A 16,078-nucleotide genomic window follows, 5' to 3' on the forward strand; every position below is an offset into this window, starting at 1 on the left:
TCAGCTGGGGGTTCCGACCTATACAGCCTACTGTAAAACTCCTTAAACACCTTATTCACCCCTGCTGAGTCTCCAACCAGGTCCCCGTCCTTTACTCTCCCTATCTCCCTGGCTGCCTCCCTCTTTCTAAGCTGCTGTGCAAGCATTCTGCTCCATGCTCATAAATCGCCCCCCTCGCCTTTCTCAGCTGCTCTACTGCCCTCCCTGTGGTTAACAAGCCAAACTCTGCTGTTGCTGCTTGACCCCTACCTCTGGGGTCTCCGCATACCTCCTGTTGACCTGTAATATCTCCTTTACCAGTCGGTCCGTGTCTGCCCTGTCTACCTTCTCCCTGTGGGCCCGTATCGAGATCAGCTCCCCTCTAATCACCGCCTTCAATGCCTCCCAGACTACCACTGCCGAAACTTCCCCCGTGTCGTTGACTTCCAGGTAGTTCTGAATATGTTTCCTCAACCGCCTGCACATCTCTTTGTCAGCTAAAATCCCACGTCCAGTCTCCAGTGCGGGCGCTGGCTACTGTCCTTGCTAACCTGTAGGTCAACCCAGTGCGGTACATGATCTGAGATTGTAATCGCCGAGTACCACGTGTCCACCACTCCCGTCAGTAGAGCCCGGCTCAAAATTTAAAAATCAATCCAGGAGTACACTTTTTATGCACGTGAAGCAGTTGTTAGTTTTGATGTAGTGCGACATTACGAATCCTTGGGTATTGTGGCTAACTTGCCATGTCACTTGGATTAATTTTGACAGGTCGAGTTTATCCCAGTTTGTTGGCAGTTTGAAGCACTGGGTAATTCTGTCATGTTTGTTTTTCTTTCAGAAAATCAGATTTATTAACCCCCCCCCCCCAGTAAATTTGCATTCTTTTGCTCCTTGTGCATTTTTGCCGTGTTTATGCTTTATTTCCATCCTCCACAGGAGGGCTGAACAGCCGCAGTCGGTCTTCAAGGCGGGGAATGGGCAGCCTGACATCCACTGCCAGCAGCAGCCTGCTCGACATCGACCCTGTCATTCTCATACAGCTGTTGGACCTGAAGGACCGGAGTAGCATGGAAAACCTGTGGGGCCTGCAACCTCGCCCACCAGCCTCTCTCCTGCACTCTGCAGGTAACGTGCTCAACCTGTAATTTATAATATATATAGTCTTGTGTGCAATTCTTTTAAAAGAGCTCCCAAAACTAAGGGACATTAGTACAAGATAGTCAACAATAAATCCAATTGGAACCTCTTTTGCACACAGGGTGTTTAGAATTAGAACCATACAGTTGGGACAAATAGCGAACGTGCATTTACGGGGAAGCTAGATATGAACATGAGGGAGGAAGGAATGGAATGTTACGCTGATGAGATTAGATGAAGATTGGTGGTGGGAGGTTTGAATCGAGCATAAACATCACTGACCTGTTAGGCCAAGTGTCCTGTGTCTATGCTGTAAACTCAGTGTAATTCTGCATAATTCCAAAATCTGCTGTCAACTGGAACCCAGATAATGACGAAAACTCTTCACCCCCCCCATTCATTAGTAAATCCTGGCTGTTCTTTCATGACCTTCATTTGTAAGGCATCGTTTTGTGTGGGGGAGATTGCACTGCACCATAGAATAGCACGTGCAATTCTCCAGCTCTACAGCACCAATCTTATCCTAATTTAAACATTGTGCAGCACAGATGAAATACTGAGTCTAAATGGTACATTGTTCCTTCATGCCTGGAGACATCTCAGTTGTACCTTCATTTATGGCACCACACAGCTGTGCACAGAGCAAGTAAAGAACATTTTACAGGTGCTCCTGAAAATGCTTGGAATTTTCACCCTAAACTCTACTGAAAAATGTTACATAATTCTTCGTAACACAAACGGGCTACTTGTGCCAACTCATTTCGACCCCACAGCATTTATTCCTTTCTTAATTGCTTGCCCATACTTTGAACTTCTCTAAATCAGCACTGGGGCAATGAGCTGAGGGTACTCAGTGTGAGTATTCAAACTGGGCATCTTCTCATCTCCTTTCTCCCAAAACGCTTGTGGTAGTGAGTTTATTCGACGAGAGAGTTCCTGAGACAACGCAATGACTAAGACCAAGCATTTGAAAATTGGTAACTGCTGAGTGTCATCTCATACAGTTAAGGTTCCAAAGTAAGGTCGCTGCTTTTATGCAGAGAAATTCAAACTTTTTTGACTGAGAAGATTCCGTTTAAAATGGATTAGTCATCACAAGCGTCCCCACATCACCTGCCCAAATTTACATAATACTCCTAAAAGCTGTGGGAATTTATATTTTGGAACCCTTTGAGCAAATGTTTGGGGACCCCCACTGCCCTTGAACAAGTTGAAACTCACCTGGCACCCACCACCAGCCTTGGTGACTGTGGGTCAACCTGGCCATTTTCCTGTTGTTCTCTGTGCTCCTTCATGCACTCTCCCCTCCCAAGATGAGAAGGCCAGGCTCTTTTGCACTGAATACGTGACAGCTGCACTCTGCTCCCAGCTCACATCCCAAGCCCAACTTCAGGCCACCACTCATTGCGTGACTGTTTCACGAACCCCCTGGAAATTCTCTAGATCCCAGTTTGAAAACACTGTTAATGGACTTGTTCCTAAAATGATTTTTCCTTCTTGACATATTAGCTCAATGCCGTAAAGATCGTGACCAGCGGAGACAGCAAGCTATGCGCCGATCTCCTCCCAATTCTGGGGTTCTGAAGAGGTTGAAGGCCCAAATGGCTGAAGTCAGGAGCAAAATGTCTGAAGTCAAAAGCCAGATGTCCGAGGCGAGAAGTAACACGGTATTGTGTGCTGATTTGGGGGCAAATTGTATCACTCATGCAGGAGAACAGGGACCATCAGGGCCCTGTGGAATTGACAGCTTCCGGAGAAATGAATCCGGACTAGACCTCCTTTCCAATTATATAACATTTGGTGAGTGATGAACAAGGGATTAACACTTGCCATGTGACTAAACAGGAGAATGTAAAATGACTTGGTTATTATATGTTGCTAAAATTGATTGGGTTTATTCAGAGAAGATATTTGAAAACCAAATCTGACTTTGGAAATAGTGAAAATACTAAAATCTCATAGTTGATGTAATAACTGAACACTAGGAAAATAATGATCTGATAGGGCAGAGTCCAAGTGGATTTATGATATTTATGTTGGAGTTTCTTTTGAGGATGTTACTAGTAGATGAGGGGGAATCAGTGAATGTTATGTATTTGGGTTTTCAGAAGGCTTTTGATAAGGTCCCATAGACGAGGTTAGTGAACAAAATTAGAGCACATAAGATGGGTTGGATGGGTACTGGCATGGATTGAGGATCGGTTAACGGGCAGAGCATAGTCATAAAAGGATAAACCTTATTTTGGCAGGCTGGGGTTACTGCCAGGATCAGTACTTGGGACCTGCTCACAATCTATCAATGATGGGGGGGGGGGATGCACCGAAGCTTCAAGGGGAATTGGACAGTCTTAATGAGTGCGCCATGGACATGGAATATGTCTGGATGGTGGGATTGTCCTTTGAGGAGAGCTGAGCAGACTGGGCCTGTAATTTCTTTGAGTTTAGAAGAATGAGCGGTGAGCTCAGTGAAGCACACCCAATTCTCAGGGCTGAGCAGGCTTGGTGCAGATAAGGATGGTTCCCCTTTCAGTGCTCTATAGAGTACACTGTCTCATAATAAAGCCATGATGTGGAGATGCCGGCGTTGGACTGGGGTGAGCACAGTAAGAAGTCTTCCAACACCAGGTTAAAGTCCAACAGGTTTGTTTCGATGTCACTAGCTTTCGGAGCGCTGCTCCTTCCTCGGGTGAATGACGAGGTATGTTCCAGAAACATATATATAGACAGATTCAAAGAATCTTTGGCATCTTTGAATCTGTCTATATATATGTTTCTGGAACATACCTCTTCATTCACCTGAAGAATGAGCAGCGCTCCGAAAGCTAGTGACATCAAAACAAACCTGTTGGACTTTAACCTGGTGTTGTAAGACTTCTTACTGTGCTCATAATAAAGGGTAGGCCATTTAGGACAGGGATTAGGAAGAATTTGCTTGTTCAAGAGGGTGCTGAATCTTTGGGATTCCTACCCCAGAGGGCTGTGGAGGTTTAGTCATCGAGTATAACTATCCATCAACACTGATGGATAGATTTCTGGATACTAATGGGGTATGGGGATCGTGCAAGAAAATGTTAGAATCAGAATTAGAACTAGAGCAGCCATGATGGGCTGAATTTTTTGTTCCTTCATGGGATGAGAGCATCACTGGCACTGCCCACATTGTTGCCCATCCTAATTACTGTTTAACTAAGAGTTTTAACTAACATTTTTGTAGGTTTTTACAACAATCTATGATGGTTGTCATGGTCCCCATCTTTAACTACCTTTATATGTTAGGTGAATTGGACATTCTGACAGTTCTTTAATAGAAGGGGAAGAAAACTTTAACTCCCTATCTACACCTGTCACTATATATTCCAATTAAGCAACCCAATACAGTTCAAATGCCACTTGTAAAGAAAGTTAAGAATCAGGGTTACTTGTGTCTCTGCACAGACCTTTTGGATCCTTTCAGGAACAATCTGAAAATCCTTCTGTCTTGTCAGACTCTCATCCTGGAAAATTGCAAAACTACATGCAGACCTGATTCCTCCCATCAATTACATCTGTTTCCCAAGCTAGCACACTGGGCTAAATCGCTGGCTTTTAAAGCAGACCAAGGTAGGTCAGCAGCACGGTTCAATTCCCGTACCAGCCTCCCCGAACAGGTGCTGGAATGTGGCGACTAGGGGCTTTTCCCAGTGACTTCATTTGAAGCCTACTTGTGACAAGCGATTTTCATTCATTTCATTTCATAAGCATTCTCCAGTCTCGTCCCACTAAGCTGTCCCACGGCCTGTTTAGCTAGGACTCAACATAGCCCCTAAAAACAAGTAAATGGTTAAAATCAATGATTACCGCACCTTTGCGACCCCTTAATCGTAGCTTTAGCAGACCTACTGCTTGTATGTATTTGAACCCAGAGCTTTTAATGATATAATGTATCATGATGATATAATACAATATAATGTATAACTATTCCTTGCATTCATCAGTCATGTCCCAAATAATTCATCTGGGCCTCTAGATTAACAGTTCAGTGACATTGCCACTCTGCCTCCATCTACCCATAAGCCCCCCCCCCCCCCCCCCCACCATTTCCTATGCTGAGTATGGAAATATTCAGGTGGGTGCTGTCCGAGCAACTTTTGGAACCCTTTTTACTTAAAGCAACCCTTTGCTGGTATGTCAGTTTCACTTTACACTATGACTATGCAAACCTTAAATGTATATTCTGGCCAGGTCACAGTTTAAAATATCTACTTGCCTAATGTGTAGCCAACTGACCTAACCAACAGCCAGCCAACTTAACCACATATGTTGGGTCCCAGCCAACATTATTAACTGGTTGCCAAGTAAAGACGAACCTTGGTGGAAATGTAGAAAGAGCTGTTGTATAATCACAATGCAGCATTGTGTATCGTGAGGTGCATGTGGAGGGTGAAAAATATCGCTATCCGAAATGGGAAAACGGAGGTTAAAATGGAATTTTTTTTTTTTTAAGCCGTTTATTTCTAAAAAGTCCATTTGTTATCCTCTGTGGTGAGCTGTGATGGCCAAATTTACCAAGCGAATGTCGAGAATAATTACATGCAAATTAGACGAGATACTGCCAGAATTGGAAGAAGCTTTAGTGTGATTGCAGCCATGGTGTGGCTGATTATTTTTCATCCTATAACTGATCCTGGCGTACAGGTTGGCTGTAACTGTTAATTTGATTGCCTTTCCAAGTTGATCACTATTGACACTAATGAAATTTGTGTGAGAGATATTATGCAATGCTGTTGGAATTTGAAGCTTTAATCTGGAATGTATAGTTATCTGTTGTCATGGCCTTCTGGTGACAAGGATCATAGAATCCCTTTAGTGCAGAAGGAGGCCATTCAGCCCTTCGTGTCTGCACCGACTTGTGGAAAGAGCACCCTACCTAGGCCCACACCTCCACCCTATCCCAGTAACCCCACCTAATCTTTTGGACATTAAAGGTGCAATTTTGCATGACCAATCCACCTAACCTGCATATCTTTGGACTGTGAGAGGAAACCCACGCAGACACTGGGAGAACGTGCAGACTCTGCACAGTTACCCGAGGCTGCAATGGAACCTGGGACCCTGGTGCTGTGAGACAGCAGTGCTAGCCACCGTGCCGCCCTTGCTGTGTTCATGTGCTGAGCTGGTGCAGGAAAGGTGGCTTTCCTCTTGGAAACTTGGAATTAGGCGCATTTAAAATCAGCCGCTAAACCAGCTGAAACCCCCACCCTCCTCCGGAACCACCACAGAAACAGAAGTATTCCCTCAAACCAGCCAAAGGGCTAAAAGGAGGGTAATTCCAGCAGGAGCCAGGTGAGAAAGATAGAGGCAGTGGACACGCGGCACGAGGTGGAACGGGACATAGCCGATTGAGTCAGGTCGCCGATGGCAACACCGGCCTACCAGTCAATAGGACAATGGATGGAGCTCCTAACTCAGGACCTCCTTAAACATAGGGACGCCTTAAAAAAGTTATACGTCGTCATGTTCACGATCTCTACTATCCTTTTCAAGTAGCATTCAACACTTATTTTAGTATGATTTCTGTGTAACCAGCCCCAGGTGAAACACATTTTAAGTGTGCTGTTAAAACGGCTTAAAACTATAAATACTCTTGTGTACTAACAAGTGCACAAGTTTGCTTTGTTACAAAACTGCTAGTTTTTTGGGGTGAACCATATTTTCTTCAGTATATGCAGTTTATATTTAAAAGAGAATAATGATGTAGTCACAAACACCTTGCCGGGTCTCTTGAATGGTAGAAATGCAAATTAACAATTTCCTGTTTTGGACCACTCCAAATAACTTGCCTTGCAGCTAAACGTAACATTGGTGAAGGATCCTACCCAACGTGTCAATGTGCGTACTTTCTTTACAAGTGCTTTTTTGTTTTGTTTTCAATGTTTTGCATTCCTTTCGCTATAATCCGGCTGCTGGGGTGCAGACCATTTAAGTGGTTGACAGATGTTTTGTGTTTCATGGAATCCAATTCTGGACTGACTAACTACCCAAGTAAACATCGTCTTTAACAAAAGATACTGGATATCTGAAATAAAAACCGAAACGGACTAAAATTGACAGCAGATCCATTCGTATTTGTGTAGAGAAAATATGACTAGATATGAGATACTGACAAACGGTCTTCGCCTGAAATGATAACCCTCCTCTTTTTATAGTGCTGTCAGGCATGCTTTGTTTTTCCAGTATTTTTTATTTGTTTTTACTACTCAGTGCCTTTTAGCAGGATAGTGTCCCAGCTGGGTGAGATCTTTGAATACTGTCAAGTGCGACAGTCACATTCCCCTCTCTCCCCCACCCCCCCCTTTCTTTTTCTCCCTTTTAAGCAAGCATCATGGTGACTATTGGAATCATTGGGTTTGGATGAAGTTTGGTAGACTGGTCAAGATCTGCAGCAGCTGGTGGTGAACATTGAATGGGCCTTTCTGTTCCTGAGAAGTAACTCTGTTCAAAGGACTTTTAAAAGACTTAATTGAAAATTTGATCTTGTAGGGATTCACTGTGCAATGTTCAGAATGTAGGACAACCATGCCACCATCTATGCTGCAATCCAACCCAAATATAACAGCTAGGCACGGGGATGGCCTCATTCGCTACCAGATCCATTGTAAAGCGAGCAAAACTGATTTAGAGACGTGCCAACAATCCCTAGAGAGATTACTTAATGTTGTAAATTCCTCACTATTTCCAATTATGCCGCCCTGGTAACAGGAGCAGAAGGTAAGGTATAAATCAAACCTTCTTCCATTTTTCACCTTTTTTCCTGTTCTGGAGGAACTGGCTGTAGGTGCATTACACCGTCATGTGTGCTGGGACTTCTCCGGTAGTTCATCCAATTGACTTTGTGTGTGAGCCATGTTAGTCGTGCAGGGGCATCATAGTCAGGTCTGGTACAATTCTCAAACAGCAACCATGTGAGCTCTTCCAGCAGAGGGCACTGGATACTGATCCAGAGCTGAAACTGTCGTATTTTTAGCTCGCCGTTCTTTTGTTGTCTTCCTAACCCAGGAGTGCTGGTGCTCAGCCAATGGCACAGGTTAGAAATCAATCTGTGAGGTGTGTGCAACCACTAGCCCATTAGGAACTGACCACACCTGTTTTTAATTCCATTCAGTCTATATTTGCCTCTTTTGAGGGGTAGTGTGATATTGAAGCTCATTGTATCGAGTGCCTGACTGAGATTTTCTTTCCCCCGCCCCCTAAAAGAAATTGGCTTTTATTTGCTGCAGGCAGTTAAAGATCTCAATGAAAATAAAGCTCTAAACACTTAGTGAAATGTTCTAAAGTGCTGGAATCTAATGCAGAGCAATCAGATTGAAGTTGCCTTGGAAACAGGATTGATCTGCTTGAGAGTACATCCTGGTCACCCTTGGCCTGTTCTTTCTGACGCTAGAACAGTAAATGCCCTGTGAGCATGAATTTGATTTGGTGAGCACGAGGAAAGTCTTTCTGAAGAGGATATTTTTTGGGTGGTGGACAGTACAGAAAATACTCGCGAGTGGGTGTTTGTGGGAATCTATAACAAACTTGGACAAGAGGCAAAATTGGTCTCAATAAACCGATCCCTCGGCTTCTGTGAAGAGAAAATAGATGTATACCTGTCTCTTTATTGTCTTCAAATTCTTATGGCCTTGTTTCTACTCTAGGTTTTCAGCATCTGCATTTAAAAAAAATAATAATAATTGATCTGTCAAATTACAATCATGCTTTTTCACTACAATATTTCTTGCATAATTTTAAAGCAAATGTGGGGGCTTTCAGTTAATAGCAATTGAATTTGTGGGGTTGAACGAAATGGATGAGTTGTTAACTTGTAAAATTTCCCTATTCAATTTCTGCCTTCAGCATCCACAAAGAAATATGGATCTCCAAAACATGGTCGCTCCGGTTCATCGGGGACCAGCTTCTCTCTCCGCAGAGCACTGGAATGTGGGGATAAGGATTTACACTGCCAGGAGAATTGTCAACCCAGCACAGCAGGTAACCATTGGTAATTCGTTTAATTCCTCTAGTCTATTTACCATGTGTTATACATTGATCTATCCTTTTAGACCCACAAGGAGGCTGAATACATCGGGAAACCTAACCTCCCAATAATTAGAGCGAATGATTTGGCATATTGGTATTCCATTAATTTCTATACTTATTAAATGTAGCATGGGATGCAGTTTTTGCATCAGAAACCTTTCAAATATAGATGTCGGAGTAATAAATGATTTACTCCAACAAATGGCTTGTCCTACCCATAATATATCCATATTTACTCCTCCTAACCTTGGAATTAAGCAGTGTGCCCATGCTTGTTCAGATGTCTAGTATAAACTGATAGCTAGCTTAATGTTCCATATTCCCTGATGCGTTCCACTTTTGGCTTGCACTGCTTTCTTTCTGCTACTGCCTGACAAAGAAAGTCTGCACATATGTACACAACATCTGATGTAGTGACCTTATTTTTGTCAAAAAGCCCAAGTAAGCAATTAATAGTCAACAAAATCTGCTGATGAACACATGAAAATCAGGTTTTCTTATAAAACATTGCCATTTTTTTTAATGTAGGATTATCAAAGCCCAGCAATAGACAAGGATCTCCACATTCTGTCACCAAGCTGAATGACTCCGAAGCCCCATCAATCTGTAAGACCGAGGAAAGAAGTTTTACTGTTACTGCATCTGACCATCTCAGTAACTCAGCACTGAATGGATTGGCGTCACTGGAAATGACACGGAAAGTTGCCACTTTAGGGTGAGTGTACAGAATGTGTATTTAAATCTTTCTCTTGTATGCCTCACTGTGCATGAGATTTGCAAGCATCTCTTTGTCCGAATGCTGCTGTTGAGTAATTTGTTTGATTATTTTACCCAAAATAAGGAAAGTAATTGGCTTTGGCCAATACCTACAAGCTAAAATATTCCTGTACGGGATACATTGCCCATGTTACCCAGCAGGACGAGAGTCGGGAGCCCAATTTGAATTTATCACTATTCCTTATAATTCAGAATTATTTTTGAATTGTAGTTGCGGCTATTATGTAGGCAAACAGCAGCCAATATATACACAAAGATCCCAAAAGCATCAAGTGCGACAATTGACTGGATAATTTTGCTTTTAGCTATAATTATACGGTAAATGCTGCTCACAACATCAGGTGAACCCGCTGCTCTTTAAATGACTGTTAATATCCATGCAAGCTACTGCATTTGTTTGTTTCATTTAAAAGTGGCACTTCTGACGTGGTAAAGTTGCAGGAGACGCACCTTAGAGTTACGGTCCAGGTTAGACTGAGGAAAGGCTGGGTCAGTCAGGTCTTTCACTCGGGACTAGATTCAAAGACTAGAGGGGTCACGATCCTGATCAATAAGCGGGTGGTGTTTGAGGCAGGTAGAATAGTCTCGGACATGGGAGGTCGGTACATTATGTCACTGGGAAACTGGAGGGGGTGCAGGTGGTATTAGTAAATGTGTATGTGCCAAATTGGGATGATGTGGAGTTTATAAAGAGGATGCTGGGGAAGATACCGGACCTGGACTCGCACAGGTTGGTCATGGGAGGGGACTTCAACACAGTTATGGACCCTGGCGTGCTCCGGTCAAGTTACTACAGATTGATAGGAGGTATGCGGACACCCCAGAGGCAGGGCTTTTAAGGGAACCACAGAGGTTACAGGCAGAGTTTAGCTTGCTGACCACAGGGAGAGCGGTGGAGCAGCTGAGAAAGGCGAGGGAGGTGATCTATGAACATGGAGAGAAGGCCAGTAGAATGCTTGCACAGCAACTTAGGAAGAGGGAGGCAGCCAGGGAGATAGGGAAGGTAAATGATGGAGATGGTAACCTGGTTGGTGATTCAGTAGGGGTGAATAAGGCGTTTAGGGATTTCTACAGCAGGCTGTACAGGTCGGAACCCCCCACTGGGCCTGAGGGGTTGAGCCACTTCTTGGAGGGGCTGAATTTCCCAAAGGTGTACGGGGAGCGGGTAGAAGGGCTGGGGGCCCCAATCGGGCTGGAGGAGATAGTGGAGGGCTTGAAGGCCATGCAGACGGGTAAGGCCCCGGGTCCGGATGGGTACCCAGTGGAGTTTTATAAAAAGTTCTCGAGGATATTGGGGCCGGTGTTGTTGAGGATGTTCAATGAGGCAAGGGAAAGAGGGGTGTTGCCCCTGACTATGTCACAGGCAATGATTTCGCTGATTCTTAAGCACGACAAGAACCCGGAGCTGTGTGGGTCCTACAGGCCGATCTCCCTGTTGAATGTAGATGCCAAGTTGCTGGCCAAAATCTTGTCCTCCAGGATCGAGGATTGTGTTCCGGATGTTATTGGGAGGACCAGACGGGGTTTGTTCAGGGCAGGGTGGCCGATGTAAGAAGGCTGTTAAATGTGATCATGATGCCCCCGGAAGGTAAGGAGGTGGAGGTAGTGATCGCAATGGATGCAGAAAAGGCTTTTGATCGGGTAGAATGAGACTATATGTGGGAGATACTGGGATGGTTCGGATACGGGCGGGGCTTTATTGACTGGGTCAGGTTACTGTATCAGGCTCCTGTGGCAAGTGTACGAACGAATAGGACAACATTGGACTATTTTAGACTGCACCGGGGGACGAGACCGGTTCTAGGGGAATTTGGCCGTTTTTCGGGGTATAAGCTTAATATGGGAAAGAGTGAGATGTTTGTGGTCCAGGCGAGGGGACAGGAGAGGCGACTGGGAGAGCTGCCGTTTAGGTTAGTAAAGGGACGCTTTAGGTACCTAGGCATCCAAGTGGCGTGGGAATGGGACCGCTGCATAAATTGAATCTGGCCCGGCTGGTGGACCAAATGAAGGACGATTTTCGGAGATGGGACGCGCTTCCATCATCTCTGGCTGGAAGGGTGCAAACAGTGAAGATGACGGTACTCCCGAGATTCCTATTTGTATTTCAGTGTCTCCCCATCTTTATTCCGCGGTCCTTTTCTAAGCGGGTCAACAGAGTAATCATGGGCTTCGTCTGTGCGGGCAAGACCCCGCAAGTAAAGGAAGGTAATGCTTGAGCGGAGTCGGGGAGAGGGCGGGCTGGCGCTGCCAAATTTTAGCAAATATTACTGGGCGGTTAATATAGCCATGATCAGGAAGTGGGTGGTGGGGGAGGGGTAGGCATGGGTGCGTATGGAAGCGGCTTCATTTAAGGGCACCAGTTTGGGGGCGTTGGTAACTGCACCTCTGTGGTTCCCACCGGCACGGTACTCCACCAGCCCCGTGGCGGTGGCGGCCCTGAGAGTTTGGGGCCAGTGGATGCGGCATGTGGGAGCATCGGTCTGGGCTCCAATCTGTGATAATCAATGGTTTGCCCCGGGAGAGTATGGACGGGGGGGGGTTCCGGTTATGGCGAAGAGCGGAAATTGAGAGGATGGGGGATATGTTCGTAGAGGGGAGCCTTCCGAGTATGAGGGCGCTGGGGGAAATGTTTGGGTTGGCGAGGGGAAACAAATTCCGCTATCTGCAGGTGCGGGACTTCCTTCGTAAACAGGTGTCAACCTTCCCGCTCTTACCGCTTTCAGGACAGGGTAGTTTCCAGAGGGTGGGTCGGAGAAGGGAGCGTCTCGGACATTTATAAGGAGCTTATGGGGTCGGATGAGACGCAGACCGAGGAGCTGAAGCGCAAGTGGGAGGAGGAGCTGGGAGGTGAGATAGAGGAAGGTCTATGGGCAGACGTGTTGAGTAGAGTCAACGTGTCTGCAACATGAGCCAGGCTCAGCCTGATACAATTTAAGGTTGTTCACCGGGCTCACGTGACAGTGGCCCGGATAAGCAGGTTCTTTGGGTGGAGGACGGGTGCGCAAAATGTGTGGGAGGACCGGCGAACCATGTCCCCATGTTTTGGACATGTCCAAAGCTTAGGGGATTCTGACAGGGGTTTGCGGACGTCATGTCCATTGTGTTAAAAACAAGGGTGGCGCTGAGTCCAGAGGTGGCGATTTCCGGGGTGCCAGAAGACCCAGGAATCCAGGAGGAGAAAGAGGCAGATGTTTTGGCCTTTGCTTCCTTGGTAGCCCGGAGACGGATACTATTAGCATGGATGGACTCAAAGTCCCCGAAGTCGGAGACCTGGCTATCGGACATGGCTAACTTTCTCTGTTTGGAGAAAATCAAGTTTGCCTTGAGAAGGTTCACTGTTAGGGTTCACCCGGAGGTGGCAACCGTTCGTCGACTCCTTTGCGGGAAATTAATCGGCAGCGAATATTCAAAATTATGAGGGGTCTCGATAGAGTAAAAAGGGACAAACAGCTCCCATTGGTAGAAAGGTCAAGAACCAAAAGGCACAGAGTTACGGTAATTGACAAAAGAGGCAATGGCCACATGAGAAAAACATTTTTTCAGGCGACGAGTGGTTAGGATCCAGAATGCACTGTTGAGAGCGTGGTGGAGATAGGTTCAATCATTGTTTGTAAGAGTGATTGTATTGTCTGAAAAGGAAGAATGTGTAGCATTACAGGGTAAATGTGGCGGGGGGGGGGGGGGTTTAGATTAGAGTAGGGGGATAATAAGGGTGGAACCTGTACGAGAGGTCAATGGCTTTTGCACTATGTTTATGGTTTCATGTATATGGCTTATTTTGTTGTTGTCACTATACCAAAAATACCTCAATAAAATGTTTATTAAAAAACAAGTGGCACTTCTGATCATTCAGCATCTTCTCGAGGGCAATTCGGGAAGGGAAATAAATGCTGGCCTAGCCAGCAATGTCTATAATGTCAGGAATTAATTTAAAAATCTTCTTCAGTACTGTCAGCCTAGATTATTTAAATCCTAGTCTGAAGCTTGAACTCTACCTTTTGACCCAGAGGCAAAAATCCTACTAACTATGGCAAGCTAACACTCGAGTTCTGTGTACTTGTGTCACTCTTTTTGCCATTTCGAGACCCTATTGTTGTAAATAGATAGGGTATTTTGTTTATAGACTACAACATGGCATTGACATTTTGCCATCCAATAAAAAATATTTTCAAAAGTAGGTATTAGTAAAATAGTTGTTCAAAGTGAAATAAAGATTAACACCACTCATAATATTGCTTTTCAAGTTAATGCAGTAGTTGAACTGTCAAGAATTCAATTCCAAATGAGCACCATCAAGCTGAATGAGTACTTCTTTATCTGACTGCCAACTTATTAAAATAATGGTTTTAAACAAATTGAGTTAACAAGAGTAGCATTTGAGTGAAATTGCTTGTGTTCAATTTGAAGACCCTTATTAACTGCTCGTACTCTGTACTTGCCCCAGGTCAGTGGCCCCATGCTGTTTCATTGATAACCAGCAACATTCCGACTCCGAGAATGCAGGAACATGTGCTTCGCCTCTTGAGGGTACATCGTGCAAGCCAGAAGAAGGTAAATTCTAATCTCTGAGCACTGGTTTAAATTGCATTGCTGGGGAAATGGCCTGGGAGCTGAGTACACCATTGCTGTGTCTCTGAGCTTATTAATGTTAAATACTGTGGAAGAAAGAGGTGTTCAGTTTGGCCACAGTGTAACGTAACTTACTGTTTCATTCATTGCACAACCCAATAGGAAACATATACTGGATAGTTTCACTGCTATTGAACATTCCTCTGTGGCGTGCTGACTACTGTATAAACTCAAAAGCTGCTTTTTACACTAGCTTGCAAGCATGCCTGTGCTAGGGTAATTGATTTCAAAGACACTTTGTTTGTTTTGTTTTCTTGCATTTGCTGGATGTTAAGTGCCATGGAATAGGTAGTTCTATTTGTAGAGGCACCAACTCCAAAGCAACTTCGGTTATGCCTATTCCGTGGAGATCAGCTCCAAGTTGGATATCCAGCACTCAAGGGTATCGTCCATCAAAGCTGCCCTATGTCCAAGCTGTGCCATGAATCTAGCCTTCATACTGATGAATAGTAGATACACCATACATAGAATTACATAATTTTTTTGTTTCTGTTCGTTCACCCTATGTGGGAGTTTCTGACTAGGCCAACATTTATTGCCCATCCCTAATTGCCTTTGTTGCCTTGAACTGCTGCAGTCTCATGTGGTATAGGTACACCCACAGTGCTGTTAGGAAGGGACATTCGATCATGGCTGTTATTCGGCCCACTCAACATGTCTTATGTTTATTCTCCATGTGAGCAGTGGCCCTAATTTTGTGCATTGCCCTGTTCCCATATCCATTTTCTTTCAATCATCAGTCTTTAAATATTTGACATTGTCTCTGCTTGAATCACTAATTCCAGTCTACAGCTCAGCAACCTCTTGGTAAATGTTTCTCTTTCTCCTAAATCTGTTACCTGGAAACAAACTGTTTCTATCATCTCTTTACTTTCCTCAATTTTAGATTCTGAAGGCTTGGCAGGGTAGACAGTCTGAGATTGTTTCTGCTGGTTGGGCAATCTGGAACACATGGGCACAGCCTCAGAATCAGGGGTCAGCCATTTAGAAAGGGGATGAGGAGAAATATCTTCACTAAAAAGAGTTGGCAATCTTGGGAATTCACTACCCAGAGAGCTGTGGATGCTCCATTATTGGGTTGGGAGGGACAAATTTTGTGGGTCTTGGGGAATTGATGCATACAAGAGTGGACGAGACAGTAGAGTTGAAGTCCAAGATAAGTATTAATCATATGAATGTCAGTAGGCTTGGCGGGCTGTATGCTCTACTCACCACCTAAGGCATCTGCTCTGCAGTAACAAAAACAACCCCCCTTTTTCAAGTGTTCTCATATTTGTAATGCTTTGTGCCAGGTAGAACCCCAGTAAATATTGCTTCTATCCTTCCCATTGCCTCAACCTTCTATAGTGTAGAGCCCAAAACAGCACAGATGTCCCACAGTGGCCTTCATAAGGTTTTATATTACTTCAGCAAAACTTTAATAAAGTACTCTGAAATAAAAAGGGGGGTAAACAATTCTGTCCACCTTACTCACCCCAAGGAGACAGACTTTCAATTC

General features: G+C 44.6%; 1 protein-coding gene across 11 annotated transcripts in view; it reads left to right on the forward strand.

Moving 5' to 3' along the window:
* Positions 1 to 16,078, forward strand: part of trim37 (tripartite motif containing 37) — a 210,467-nt gene that overhangs the window by 176,759 nt on the left and 17,630 nt on the right. For all 11 annotated transcript variants that reach the window (XM_072469883.1, XM_072469882.1, XM_072469885.1 and 8 more), the window contains 5 exons: positions 919 to 1,107; positions 2,629 to 2,919; positions 8,992 to 9,126; positions 9,703 to 9,889; positions 14,396 to 14,502. In XM_072469883.1, coding sequence (XP_072325984.1) covers positions 919 to 1,107; positions 2,629 to 2,919; positions 8,992 to 9,126; positions 9,703 to 9,889; positions 14,396 to 14,502 — 909 coding nt within the window. The remainder of the gene's footprint in view (positions 1 to 918; positions 1,108 to 2,628; positions 2,920 to 8,991; positions 9,127 to 9,702; positions 9,890 to 14,395; positions 14,503 to 16,078) is intronic.

The sequence above is a fragment of the Scyliorhinus torazame genome, chromosome 12 (assembly GCF_047496885.1).
Source record: "Scyliorhinus torazame isolate Kashiwa2021f chromosome 12, sScyTor2.1, whole genome shotgun sequence".
NCBI classification, from domain to species: domain Eukaryota; kingdom Metazoa; phylum Chordata; class Chondrichthyes; order Carcharhiniformes; family Scyliorhinidae; genus Scyliorhinus; species Scyliorhinus torazame.